The sequence below is a fragment of the Salvia hispanica genome, chromosome 1 (assembly GCF_029641045.1).
Source record: "Salvia hispanica isolate PSC_SH4W2 chromosome 1, Shi_PSC_v1, whole genome shotgun sequence".
NCBI classification, from domain to species: domain Eukaryota; kingdom Viridiplantae; phylum Streptophyta; class Magnoliopsida; order Lamiales; family Lamiaceae; genus Salvia; species Salvia hispanica.
In genome coordinates, this window is record NC_142692.1 from 11,324,363 (window position 1) to 11,338,003 (window position 13,641).

Here is a 13,641-nt window from a genome sequence, read left to right on the forward strand (position 1 = left end):
GTAGAAGAGTATCTAATGATGATCCAATAGTCTTTGATATAAAGATTGTGCTTAGTAATATAGAGTATTTGGCTATCAACTAAATTTTGGATAAGAGACTTCTTCGATCATAAGTAATTCTTGGAAAGGAGGTAATTTACATATATATATTTATATATTAACATATGAATCCATATACACATATGACTTTTATAATGAGCTTGCACAAACTTCTTCAAGCAGTTGGATAAGAAGCTTCCATGGCAATGCCACAAAGGCCTTCAGCAGCTCCAACATCCCTCTGCATTCTAATGTATCCATCCTCGCCCCAGCTCGTGCCCCACGAGTTTTTCACAATCCAATACTTGGTGCCATCACTATCCACCCCATACCCAACTGCAGTCACACCATGGTCTAGTTCGGTCCCACACTCTCCGGTGAAGACTCCACTCGAGTAGAACTGGAAGTCTGAACCACTAGCATCAATGGCCACGGATACCGGTTGATTCACCACTGCTTTCAGAAGTGCTGATTCGCTGTTGGATGGAACATCCTCGTACCCACTGATCTTGGCTGCATCAGACGATTCCTTCTTCGAGTTGCACGTGCCATCAACTCCTTGGTAAGGGTAGTTGGATTCTGTTGTGAGGCCTTTGTTGCTAATGATATACTGAAACGCATCATCCATTAATCCACCGTTGCAGCCTTGATCTTCACTCGTGTCGCAGTCAACAAGTTGTTGTTCCGATAAAGAAACAAGCTTCCCTGTCTTAATTTGGTTGATTCCTTCCGTGGCTGCAACCGCTGAAAACGCCCAGCAACATCCTGCATTTTGGTTCAAACATCAAAAATGCAAACTACTAATGTTTGAATGAATTAGAAATGTGAGAGTTATATATATATATACCACATTGGCCTTGATCCTTAACAGCAGTAACAGCTCCCTTGTTCCTCCAGTCTATGCTTGTTGGTGGCGCGCTCACATTGGCATACCTAAACGACGAAGAAGCCTTAGACGGCTTTGAATGAGAAACCATCTTGTATCCATTGCTAGATGCTTGAAATTCAGCATTGGTGAGATCAGCAAATCTGTTGACAGCAAGCTTGTAAGGCCTTGAAGCTGCTTCGTTAAAGGACTCGATATACTCAACGTTCTCCTTGAAGATATTGAATCTCTTCACCTTCTCGGCCTCATCTTTGTACACACGTCCGTTCTCCACCATCCACTTCTCATGCCTCTCGATCATCGATGCATGAGGAGCCGTTCGCGCTGCAGCTAGAGAAGCGCAGAGCTGTAGCAGCGCGATTGCTGCAATGAGAAGCTTCCAAGAAGGTGTGAGGGCCATTTCTTGATATGTTTTGGCTATAGAGTGTTGGATACTTGGATTTATGAATCAATTGAAAAGGGAAAGTCTATTTATAGAAGGAAATAGCAAATATTCATTTGAACGTCCATGTCTACCTGGGAAACACGGTGAAAGCATAAATTGATTCAAAACTCTGTTTCGTGGAAGCTAATCTGCTTCATTTCATAGACATGTAATTTGATGCAATATCTGTTTATATATAATTTAATTGTTTGCTCTTTCCCTACTTTCAACCAAGAGCTACTGTTGAATTTTTTTGTCAATATTAATTTAAAAATTAATGGCGTAGCGTCTCAATTCTCAAACACCAGTTGTATCAAAATTTAACTTACATGGAGCATGTTTGAGTTCACACTATATAGTACAGTATATCAAATTATTTTCCTTTTTCCCATGTCAAATATATACTCAAATTTAAGTTTAATTACGAAGTTGTGGCTTTTATTTGGTGCATTAATGATGAATTATTCTTTATTACTCTCTCATTTTATAAAAATGATAATAAATACGATTAAGTGGAGAAATGGTAAAGCAAGATACGCATAATAATTTTGTTGTTTCTCCAGTTGGGATTGCAAAACTATTCTATGTATACATCAATTTTTATATTTTCAACAAATTAGTCACTATTCCATTTTGTATTGTAGAGTATCCATTAAAATGTAGCCGCAGTATTACAGCCAGCCCTGTATTGCAGCACGATTTTACTCACAAAAATAATGAAAGCTTGATCTTCAACTGAAATTCATCTGAATAGGTTAACAAAGAACGAAAATTTACTTATAAAGAAAATGAACGAAACATGATTGATGAGTCGCATGATTTTACGATATACTATCAACTTTAAACATAGAAGTGATAGTTACAAGATGAACTCAAGTCATAATCTTGCTATTCACACATACATGTAGTAGAAAATAGAAGATTGATATTGAGTTTAGAAGTGGAATTCTCAAGAGGAAACCTTTTCGTTACAGAGGTATCACAAAAAAGGTCCTGTGTGTTTGGATGCTCATCTCGCGATGAGCTGAGCCGGTTAACCCAAATTGGTTATAGTTTTAGGCCTTGTGCTGATTTTGAATGAATTTTTTCTCTGTTCTGTCATGCTGCTGCCTTAATCTTTGCTGGAAATTTTAATGGCAAGAGATAAACACTTGATCATGCTTCTCTGCTAAAGAGAATCAAAATTAATAAAGAGTGAAGAAACAAAAATGTTTGGAACTTATAAATAACAGTATAAAGATGTTAATGCCACAACCTTGTTAGTATTGGGAAGCATTGGTTTCAATGTGCAGTAGCATTCTGATACAGACCAAAAGACTAGTCTATTAGGAGAGAGAGCCTATTTAGTTCATATACCCCATACCAGTTGTTCTTACAATCGATGTGCTTGGGACATTGACATTCAGTATGTCTGGGTTTGGTAGATTATCAATCCGTATCCAACCATGGAAGTAGCCAAATATTGGAAAGAGATGATAGCAGCAAAAGGATCCATGAGAAGAAAGCCATTACAGCTGATATCTGATATCTGCTACACAGCCTCGGGGGGCAAAAGGATACATCAGCTTTTAGCAGAAGATCAGCAAGACTTGCAGTTGAGCTTGCTGCTGCTAGAGCCAGAAAGGATAACACCTATAAATCAACATACACTTTGTTGTTACTTGATGACTTATGATCAAATCCTTTTACATATTGACCTAGCTAGAGTAAAATTACCAAGTCCCCTATTATGATCACCATGAAAATGCCAGATTGATGTACTGGGAAGTTAGCTAGGATGGAATATCCATCAAGTATGGCCAAAGTGAAACTCCATGGAATAGCCAACCCCATTATCGTTACCGAAAAGCTGCAAGGACAATCATAGAATAAAAATTACTATTGAATTTAATCACTATGAAAACAGAAGAAATTACCAAAAGGCTGTGTAGCTGTAGAATCCAACTCCTAAAGACATGAAGACTATAGAGGATGAAGAGAATAGGAGCTGCCCAAATCTCAAACCAATGCTACCACTTGTTCCTACAGACCCTGCTACACTTTTCATTGCTGTATGCTGTGTTTGTAAACAAGGTGATTTTCTGTCTGATTAATGCCTTGTTCCATATACTATCTCCTCATGGTTTTGCCACCAAAACCTCATTCATTGCAAGTTGAAATCAAGTTGATAGAATTCTCAGGAATTGGGTTTTCACCATTTTCGTGATTTCTTCCAAACAGTTACTTGGACAAACAAAATTAGTGGAGATTTGGTGGTAAGAGAAAATAAGGGTACTCACTTTTTGTATTACCAATATCATCTTAGTTTCTTCCTTGACTATACTACATGGATGGATGGCCTGGACTCATCCACTTTTTATTGTTGTGGAATCTCTAGTTGAATGGATAGAATTGTTTTTCAAGAGTTTTCGACATTTTGTGGTGTGAGTGGATTCTGAATTGGCAATTCGTTTCCTAAGTATAGTGGTTTGTGTGTGAGCTCTGCCGACAGGCTACCTCGTCTAGCACTTCACATAGTAAGTGAGTAGTATATGTATTGGATTTGGATTTTATTGAGATAATAATGGCATGTGATATTATAAATGTTTGTGGTGTTGAAACTAGACAAATGTTGCTTTGATGAGACAACTTAGAAGTGTTGTGTGTGCCTACGTACCCACATCGCTATTGTTGGCACTTGTCAAACGTTTGCTGGTTGGAGAGGGATATGTTACCTAATAACTTTTGCCCAACCATTGTTTTTGCTTTGTTTTTGTTTGCCAAAGAATAACTAACTAGAGAGAGACACGTTTCATTTCAATTTATTGGACTTCACTTGCTTTCATAATTTAGTTTAATTTGCAATTAAGGTACCTTTATTGAACAAAACTAGTTTCCCAAGATGAATATATACAATGTGACACTTGCCTAGAAAAGAGTCATATCTGCTGGGGGTCTATATACACTCTGCCATGAGTACGGTGTGATCCATTTACCAGCACCATTGTCACCGCCTGCGTATTATTATGATACATAAGAAATCAGATTGCAAGCCATTTGAGAACAAAACTCGAACCAGAAAAAATGAATATCTTGCTTTAAGCTTAGGTACAAGTCGATTTTATAGCATAGCAAATACTATCAAATATTGAAAACTTACTAGACAAACATAACTTGGGCATACCTATCTAGAATGCTGGAGATATTAATTTATTATATAGTGCATTCGATGAGCAATGATATATTTAGATGCATGCGTTTGTTTATGGACAGACATAAGTACTTTTATTGGCTGGAAAAATCAGAAATAAAATAATAAGGAAAAACAAGTACAGTAATTGAAGTCCAATGAGGTCAGCTGAAGGAAAATTCTCACCCAGAAAGTCATTTAACCTAACGGCTTTGCTTGCTGCCTCAGCCATTGAGAAAGCTTCAGGCATATTGTCCCCCCTCTGAGCAGTAACAGAAAAGGCAAGTCACCTTCAACCCTTTAGCCTACCAAAACATATGAAACTTTTAAATACAATGATAGTAATAAGTAAATCATGCTCAGCCGTATATATATGTTTCAATATTTATTCCTATAGCTTAAAAAGAACAAGATTAGCCATGGGTGTTGGTTTAGATCCTAAACAGTTGCAGATTTTGTTCTGACTGATTTTTGCCAACCATTTGAGACATATAGTAAGTCCCATACACAAAATATGTGCTGCTACAACATGCTGACCATATTCTATAAACGACAAAAGGTTAATCTGAAGAGATCGAAAAGGTTATTTTATGGTTTTGAATAGCCTACCCATCCAAAATCCCAACACCAGGTTGTGCAAGCTGAATCATACAAACAAATGTAATATCGTGCCAGAACGCCATTTAGATTCAAAACCATTACCTTAAAGCATGAAAAGAGTGCAGCAAAAGGCAAACTTGGATAGTAATCATCATCACTCAATTCGTCAAAAGGAGAATCTTCATCAGGTACAGACACTTGAGCTAATGTATCAAGATACTTCTATGTTCTCAGGGCGGGATCATATTTTTGCAGTCCTTTCCACCCAAGGCTTTCACATGCAGAATCAGTTCCGTCCAAATTGGAGCTAGATAAGTAATAGATCTGCAAACCACTGGTATATATCACTGCTGAATTAGTTAAAATTACCAAAATTCAGTCGTTAAAAAATGAATTGGCAGCACAACATACCTCAAATTTCTCACTACTACTCTGCCTAACTTTATCCACATAAAACAAGAAGTTACATGAAAAAGGTTGAGGAAACCACATAGAGGTGTGTGCTACATGCATTTGAATGTTGATGTAGAAATATCAAATATAGAGAGAATAATACAAATATTTGCTCTTCCTTGTGCCTATTCTGCGAAGTTGAAGTTTATTTCCTGGAAGAAAATGCATGGATGTATCACAAACTTCTCACTGGGATGAGAAGACAACAAACTGAAACCAGGAGAATTAAAAATTGCATGTGTCTTTCATTTACCACTAGCAGGAAATGTCTCCGGGGTTAGACACACAAACAGTTGATATAAAACACAAAACAATTACCTAGATAAAATACCTTGACATATCAATATTCCTCCATCGCCCAAAATCTAAGCTGGAAAGTAAGAAAACATGCTTCTTTCCTTTAGCAGCTGCAAATTTGCTATGTTCTTAGGCCTTAGCATATGCCACCATCATGCCCTGTTTCACAAGCATTCTGAGACAACCCTACTGGTAAACCTATAAATCTAAACTAATTTGCAGTCCACTTTAAATAAATGATCCAATTACATTATACAACTTTTGTGGATTTTGCAACAAGTAGCACTAGCAGTAACTAGATAAAAACTAATTTTATTTTTTGTAATTTGGGTCATCCATCGAAATTATTCGCTATCTATTTAGAGTAACTTTCACTTTCTAATACTACTAATATGATTCTCATTTTTCACTAACAATACTGCTATCACATTTTCGCTCAATCTATCTCACTTTCCTAGTTTTACATTAAAATCCATAGCATCTATTATTAAGACTTTTTCTGAACAAATATAGTACTTCATCCGTCCAAAAAAATAGTGTAATTTTGTCATTTTAGAATGTCTACAAAAAATAGTCTCATTTCTAAAAAAAGTAACTATATCCATTTTTTCTCTTCTCTCCCATACTTTATTTACTTTTTCTTCATAACTCTCTTACTTTACCAATTTTTTCTCATTCTCTCTTGTTTTACCGACTTCTCATTAAAAACTCGTGTCGTCCATATGAGAATATTTTTTGTGAATGGAGTGAGTATAATTTTTGCATTTAATTGATAGAATGGTGGGGAGAAACACACTACTCCTTCCATCCCCCAACAATTGTCCACTTTGGTTCCTACATGAGTTTTAAGAAATGTAAAAAAAAGTTGATTGAAAAAATTAGTGGAATATGAGTATCACTTTTATACATTAGTTTTATAATAAAATATGAGTTGAATAAATTAGTGACTTAGTGGAATGTGAGACTTACTTAATATTTATAGTATAAAGTGAAAGTGAATATTAACGGAGGACAGACAAAAATGATAAAAGTGGACAATTAATGTGGGACAAAAGAATTATTATCTTAATTTATATAGTATGGTGTATTTGTTTACTCCATGATTTGAAGATGTTTTGGTGCATGTGAAATTTTTGGTTTAATCTATTACTCGATTTTTCAAAATAATAGTAGTACTAATAGTTAATGCATCATCAATAAGCGGTGCCTAAACCTGTAAACATTAGCTTTAACTTAATTAACTTTAGCTTTTAATCCCTTAATAAGGAGTTAGTTAAAGTTGGCACAAATAGTTGCTTCGTTTCAGGTCTACATATTTAGTGCAATTCATTTAATTACTATTTATATAACTCAACATCACTAATAATCATAAAAAATAGACCTATCTTTATTTTTATTTTATTTTCTCTGACTTTATTTTATCTTCACTTAATAAATAAAATTAAATTGTATAAAATCTCGTACCTTTTAAAGAAAGGGTCTTCTTCATTGGAGGGGATGGAGCACGTATTTTATATGAAGTGTGATATTATCTTAAGATAGTAAGTACAATTAGATATTTACAGCGTACATATGTAGTTAAACATCAATTAGCTTTGTCTGTAACCTAAACGTAACTGCGCATCTCTTACCCACCCAACCATTACGTGTATAACTATTGGGAAATCTTTGACTTCACAGCATACACCTACGCTCTCGTAAAATAACCATTTCTTGCATTTTTTTTTTCTTGTCTTCGTAATTGCTTATTTTTCATAACATTATCTACACTTAATTAATTAGCTTCTAATAATTAAACTGATTAGTTTTATATGGAATGATTTTGTTGTACGAATAATGTAAATCTATTTTGAGGAAATATGTTGCGACTTATATATATGACTATAAATAATTAATCACTATAAAATTGACAAGAAAAAGTTTAATGGCAGAAAAATGGTGTGATGGTTTTGAAAATATATAAGTGTTTGGTTGCAAATTTATTAAATTTGGTGAAGACTTTATTATTGCACTGTCATTTAGCCAATCACATTATTTTGTAGGTGGATAAGAAGTCAATACAAGAGTCAAATAGCCTACAATAGGGAGTATCACAACTAAAACATCTGATTAATGATTAATCTGTCACTTAAAAATGATAAAGGTTAAGTAGTGCATCACTGCTTCTATAAAAGAGGAATTACTCATCCCATTTTAGGGAGTCAATTGACGCTTTTGGTTACAAGTAGGGATGTCAATCGGGCCGGTCCGTCGGGTTTCGGGCCAACCTTACTCGGGTTGCGGGTCAATCGGGTGCGGGCTAATTGGGTTGTGATTTCTTTCGGGTTATAAAAGTTCAACCCTAACCCTAAAAGCTCGGGCTTCGGGCTAGCCCAACGGGTTAATCGGGTTGCTACCGATAATATTAACATGCGATCAATCCAATAATTAATGATAAAAATTACTAATATTCATACAATGTAGAACATTTAATTATGGTATATTTGAGATATATGCTTAAACTCAATCATAAACATGATCAAATACTAATATTTGAGATATTTCGTGGATATTTCGTGGAATTTTAATGCATGTTTTAGAAATTTAAATATTTTTGTAGTTAATTTGAAGTTTTTAATTTATTTATCAATTATTATTTAATAAAAATTCAATATATAATTTGTATATTTAATTATAAAATTCAAAGTTATTTTTTTAGTTAAAATTAATTAATGAAGTGTCGAATTAGGAGTAAAAAAATAGAATAATAGAAATTTTATCGGGTTTTCGGGTCTGGCCCTAACGGGTTGCGGGTTAATCGGGTGCGGGCTAATCGGGTTTTGATTTTATCGGGCTAGAAATTTCCGGCCCTAACCCTATAAATTTAGCGGGCTATTTAGGCCAGCCCACGGGTTACGGGCTACATTGACATCCCTAGTTATAAGTATGACTCTGGTTAAAATGTCAAATAATCGGTACCTGTGGATTTGGCAGAAAAAAACTACACTTAAGTACCCGTCACAAATTAATGAAAAATTTATAAATAAAGGAGAGAATGAGATTTAGGGAAAGTCTCTTCTTATACATATGAATGAGCCTGAAATGGTTGTTCTAATGTCCAAAAATCAAAATGGTTCCAAATTGTGGAAACAAAATTAATCGCAATGCATGTTGTATACGATTGATAAACATAAAGTGGAGCGAAAAATTTAGATTCAGATTCATGCCGTTATTTGATGAATTCTAAAGTGAGAAAATTGTCTTCAAGTGCCAACGCCTTTAAAAAGTATGTTTTCTCTTTCTACGTTTCGTTAATAGGAATGAAATTCTATAAACGTATTTATAAATTGCACATCGGGACCATAATAATATATGCACAATGTTCATACTTTAACTGATGATTGTTTAATCCGAAAGTTAAAACTATTAACTTAGCAGGTCTTATAATGGGGTTATTATGCTACGTGAGCATCATCAATCATCTTCTCATGGTTTTTATTGAAGCTGCATAGGATGACAAATGTCACTTCACAGTTCTCCATTCAACCCCAAGTCAAAAAAAAGAAGATATAGGTATATGGCTCAATAATGGAGGTCGTGGTCTGAATCGTGAATCAATGGCGCATCCTAATCAGACATGTACTGTAAAGACTACGCGTCACCATGTCATTCTCGCAGAGATCAGTTGGAGCAATTCTGTTTCTTGGTGAGTGACTAGGTTTTACATAAATATTCTTGTGTTTGATTTTGTTTGCCTAACTACTAGCAATATTTTACGAAATTAACTTCTAAATGGTATTTAAATTATAAAACAAGCTCTAACAATTTATAAATTCTTAAAAATCTGCTGGTGGATCTAACTTATAAGTCCAGAGTATAAAGAGCTGCATCTAGCAACATTTCCCTTTTTTATTCAAAATGGGTAGGGTTAGAAGAACCCCAAAACTTGTGAATACAACCAAAATTAATAGTCCCGAATATAGCCCAAGCCTAAAAGTGATTTAAACCCAATAACAGAATAAGAACATATAATCGGGTGCAGCCAAGTAATCAAAACTAAATATAGATAAAAATTTCAAAATTAATAACAGAAGTCACTAACAAAATCCTTTAAAAGACCTCATCCATCTTTGCAACGAAAACGAAAGTCAGGATATCCCACTTAATCCATCTTAACAAGTGCTTTCGAATATTGAGACGTTAATTCAAAATCATTAATAGGGGGACTCGAATTCTACTATAAAAGGAGGACTCGCATTTCAATAACGTTTTCTACTCATTTTTCTTAATATTTATCGAAATTAGTCCCGAGTCAAAATAAAACTTTAAATTGTAGGCTACGAATGGGAGGGAGTCCTTCATTTAAAAAATTGAATATAATAGTACTAATAATTATGAAAGAAAGTAGGCACTAGTTTTTTCTCTATCACAAATGATATGATACTACCACGTGTCCCTCACTACTAGCTCGATTCACCTATATATTTATGCCCACTTACCTTACCGTTACATCCTCTCATAATTAAAACAAGCAATAGTAGTACTACTCCAACTACATGCAGTGATGAATGATTTCAACTCCTCCATTTCAAACTCAGTATCATCAACTCCCAATGCCAAATGGGCCTCAATCGGGCCGGTCTTCCCGGAAGAAGGCCACATTTACTCCCTCGCCTACACAGGCTCCGAGTGCAACAGCCTTAGAGTATGGAAAAACATGAAAGCTGTTGAAAAAGAAGATTTGAATTGGAATGAAGAAATCTTCATTGAAGGAGTAAGAACAAACTGTGAAGAAGAAACCGTCGACTAAAGGAGAGAAACTGAGAGAAAAGGAAAGGAGATATTCATTAATGACTACATTTTGACAAAAAGATAACTACAAATTACAATGAAATGCCTTATATATAAGCTGGAACTAACTAATAAGAGGTCTAATAAAATGATAAACTAACTAATTAATAGCTAACTAATTACATTTTATTTTTCTATTTCAACACACCCCCTCAAGATGGAAGCACGAACAAATGCTACCATCTTGGAAAGAAGTATCAAACACCACCTACTCGCCTACTGGAGTTACTGTCACTTCATCCGGTTGCAAGAAAGATGACTTGTTCTTGGCTGACATTAACACTCAGTTGAAGCACAGAAAAATCACCATTGATGTTACAGTTGACACAAGTTCAAATTCTTAACCACCAGCACAGTTGATCAGCCTTGCTCTGGAGTGAAGACTATTATCTTCAGCTTTAAAGTTCCCCGCTATCCACAAACAAGAAATTCCCCCACGGTCAAGGTGGAGCAGACTGATGTACTTAGGTAACAATTGCTCAAACTGATCAATTTTTCTCAAAATATCTCCCTGCCACAAAGCATCCCCTAGAATGCTGCTGACTTCAAAATAAAACCAAGATCATTGGGACTCAAGCACACCTGTAAGGCTGCACATAAAATCACTTCAGCAGCAAGGACTTCATCCATGAACTCCTTGGCTCCAGATCTTGCAACTTCTGTGGACTTAGCTTATCTAACAAAACTTGAGCTGCTAATTTATCTCAACACTCCCCCTTAGTAGAGAATCCATCTTGAGCATTTTCAATTCATCATATTGCTGCTGGAATTATGGTTAAATCTTGATGCCTCAAAACATTCACTAGTATCAAGTACATCCAAGATCACCACACAAACCATACAAATTCTAATCCTCCAATATAGCTCAACATAGCAGAAGCTCTAACAACAGATTTCCACTCCAATTTCAAGCTTTGATTCTGAATGAAGCACCACTGCAATTACCAATTGCTGTATCTGAACTACTGAGATGCAAGTGTGCTCTTACCAACATTGACCATCAACAGTAGCCAAAAAAAGTCTTGCAGTTGCAACAACTAAGAACAATCACAACACCAGCTACGAACAACACTGCATATAAGCATAGCCTTTCCTCCTCACCCAAACAAACAACATATCTGGCAAACTGACTTCTCAAACGAAACAGATCCAACTGAACAATCGGTGAACAACAAAACAAACATCCGACATACAATCGAAAACCAGAGATAAATCTGAAAACATATTCAGATTCAACAACAAAAAAACCGAATTCAACGGAATTAAACCGATATAATCGGGCAGAATACAATCGATTCACAGATCGAAAACAAAACTGATACCTCAGATTCAAAAACAGGTTATAATTGTGAAATCGGAGCATACAACTCCATACTTCAACATACTAAACCAAACATGAATCCTGAAGTAGAGCGAACCGATACAATCGGAATTGAGAAAATTGAAAACTCAATTGAGATCAGAAGATAGAGAAATCACCGATCAATTGGTGAAAACATAACAATTTCAGTGAAGAGATAACGAGAGAGGAAACAGATTCGAAATTTCAGATCGGCGGAAATTAACGCCGAAGAGAGAAAAAAAACTGACAGACTTTGCGGAAGAACTACGGCAGGAAACAACAACATATCCGGCCTGAAGATCTCTCCCGGAACAATCACCAGAAATTTTCACGAAATCAAAAACCCTAGCTCTATGAAAAAACTGGCAAACGAAAAAAAAAAAAAAAAAAAGATAGAGGAGATAGAGGTAATCAGAGGCAATCAGAGGCGCAGCGATTGCGCTCTGATACCATGTTGAAAAAGAAGATTTGAATTGGAATGAAGAAATCTTCATTAAAGGAGTAAGAACAAACTGTGAAGAAGAAACCGTCGACTAAAGGAGAGAAACTGAGAGAAAAGGAAAGGAGATATTCATTAATGACTACATTTTGACAAAAAGATAACTACAAATTACAATGAAATGCCTTATATATAAGCTGGAACTAACTAATAAGAGGTCTAATAAAATGATAAACTAACTAATTAATAGCTAACTAATTACATTTTATTTTTCTATTTCAACAAAAGCTTTCTCGGGATTCAAGTTCACCAGTGGGATGGTGAAAGCCATTGTCCTCCTCAACGGAAAGATCTTCACCGGTCATCAAGATGGCAAAATCCGCGTATGGACCCTCTTCGACGATAAACCCACTCGCCTCGGCTATTTGCCCAAAACCAACACCAAGCATTTGTTGCTCAAATCTCTGAGCCCCAAAAGCTACGTTAAAGTGAAAAGGAACCGTAATGTTCCGTGGATAAAGCATTACGACGCCGTTTCATGCATGAGCGTCGATGAATATCACGGCCTACTGTACTCGGGCTCATGGGATAAAACCCTCAAGATTTGCAGAATTTCGGATTCCAAATGCCTCGAGTCCCCGTCATGGCGGCGCCGGGCGGGATGGTCTTCACGGGATCCGCTCAAGGCGTGGCGGCGGGAGGAGGACGGAGCATTTTCTGGAGGAGCACGCCGTGACGGCGGGGGAGGGGCGGTGTATGCGGGTCGTCGGACGGGCTGGTGAGATGTTGGGAGGTTGGGAAGCGGTTGGTGGCGTGCGGCGGTGTTCTGAGGGGGCACAAGGAGGAGTGCATGAGTGTGTGGCGGTGCTGAGGGGGCATGGTGGGCCTAGCGGCGGAGGAGGAGGGTCGTCGGCGGTGGATTGTATATAGTGGGAGTTTGGATAAGAGCGTTCAGATTTGGAGGGTGTCTGAGTGAGGTATAGTTCACACTCGAGTGAAGAGTAGATGTATGATTGTGCTTTAACTTTGTTTTAATACTGCCAAATCAATTACTACTTCTAATTAGTACTGTGACTTATTTGTAATTTAGCATTGTTTTTAAGACTTGACAAATGTTTGTTTGCCATCACCACTAATGCTCTTGTCTTATAGGTTGAATTCG

At 36.2% G+C, this 13,641-nt stretch overlaps 2 protein-coding genes and 1 pseudogene across 4 annotated transcripts; 1 reads left to right on the top strand and 2 right to left on the bottom strand.

The window, feature by feature from the left end:
• Positions 1 to 67: 67 nt before the first annotated feature.
• On the bottom strand, positions 68 to 1,498 carry LOC125224465 (senescence-specific cysteine protease SAG39-like). The gene is made up of 2 exons (XM_048127867.2): positions 887 to 1,498; positions 68 to 804 (listed from the first exon to the last, which is right to left on the bottom strand). The coding sequence occupies exons 1-2, from the start codon at positions 1,323 to 1,325 to the stop codon at positions 215 to 217; spliced, it is 1,029 nt and encodes a 342-aa protein (XP_047983824.1). The 5' UTR covers positions 1,326 to 1,498; the 3' UTR covers positions 68 to 214.
• A 565-nt stretch (positions 1,499 to 2,063) lies between these two features.
• Positions 2,064 to 3,870, bottom strand: LOC125219884 (CASP-like protein 5C1). 3 transcript variants are annotated; one of them, XR_007176230.2, is made up of 4 exons: positions 3,266 to 3,870; positions 3,066 to 3,198; positions 2,605 to 2,981; positions 2,064 to 2,514 (listed from the first exon to the last, which is right to left on the bottom strand). XR_007176230.2 is itself a non-coding variant. In XM_048121976.2 (3 exons), exons 1-3 carry the CDS (start codon positions 3,394 to 3,396, stop codon positions 2,778 to 2,780), a joined length of 468 nt encoding a protein of 155 aa, XP_047977933.1. In that variant the 5' UTR covers positions 3,397 to 3,870; the 3' UTR covers positions 2,064 to 2,777. The 3 variants fall into 3 exon arrangements, 1 of the variants encoding a protein (XP_047977933.1); XR_007176231.2 differs by having other exon boundaries at positions 2,064 to 2,517; XM_048121976.2 differs by having other exon boundaries at positions 2,064 to 2,981.
• Positions 3,871 to 10,411: 6,541 nt separating this feature from the next.
• LOC148933242 (protein JINGUBANG pseudogene) lies at positions 10,412 to 13,455 on the top strand (annotated as a pseudogene).
• Positions 13,456 to 13,641: the final 186 nt, after the last annotated feature.

Excerpts from the sequence above, each read along its gene's own strand:
- LOC125224465 (XM_048127867.2), bottom strand. The coding sequence starts at position 1,325 with ATGGCCCTCACACCTTCTTGGAAGCTTCTCATTGCAGCAATCGCGCTG. Across the intron at positions 805-886 it reads TAAGGATCAAGGCCAATGTG|GATGTTGCTGGGCGTTTTCA; the intron begins GTATATATATAT and ends ACCAAAATGCAG.
- LOC125219884 (XM_048121976.2), bottom strand. The coding sequence starts at position 3,396 with ATGAAAAGTGTAGCAGGGTCTGTAGGAACAAGTGGTAGCATTGGTTTG. Across the intron at positions 3,199-3,265 it reads TACAGCTACACAGCCTTTTG|CTTTTCGGTAACGATAATGG; the intron begins GTAATTTCTTCT and ends TTGTCCTTGCAG. Across the intron at positions 2,982-3,065 it reads TGATCATAATAGGGGACTTG|GTGTTATCCTTTCTGGCTCT; the intron begins GTAATTTTACTC and ends GTTGATTTATAG.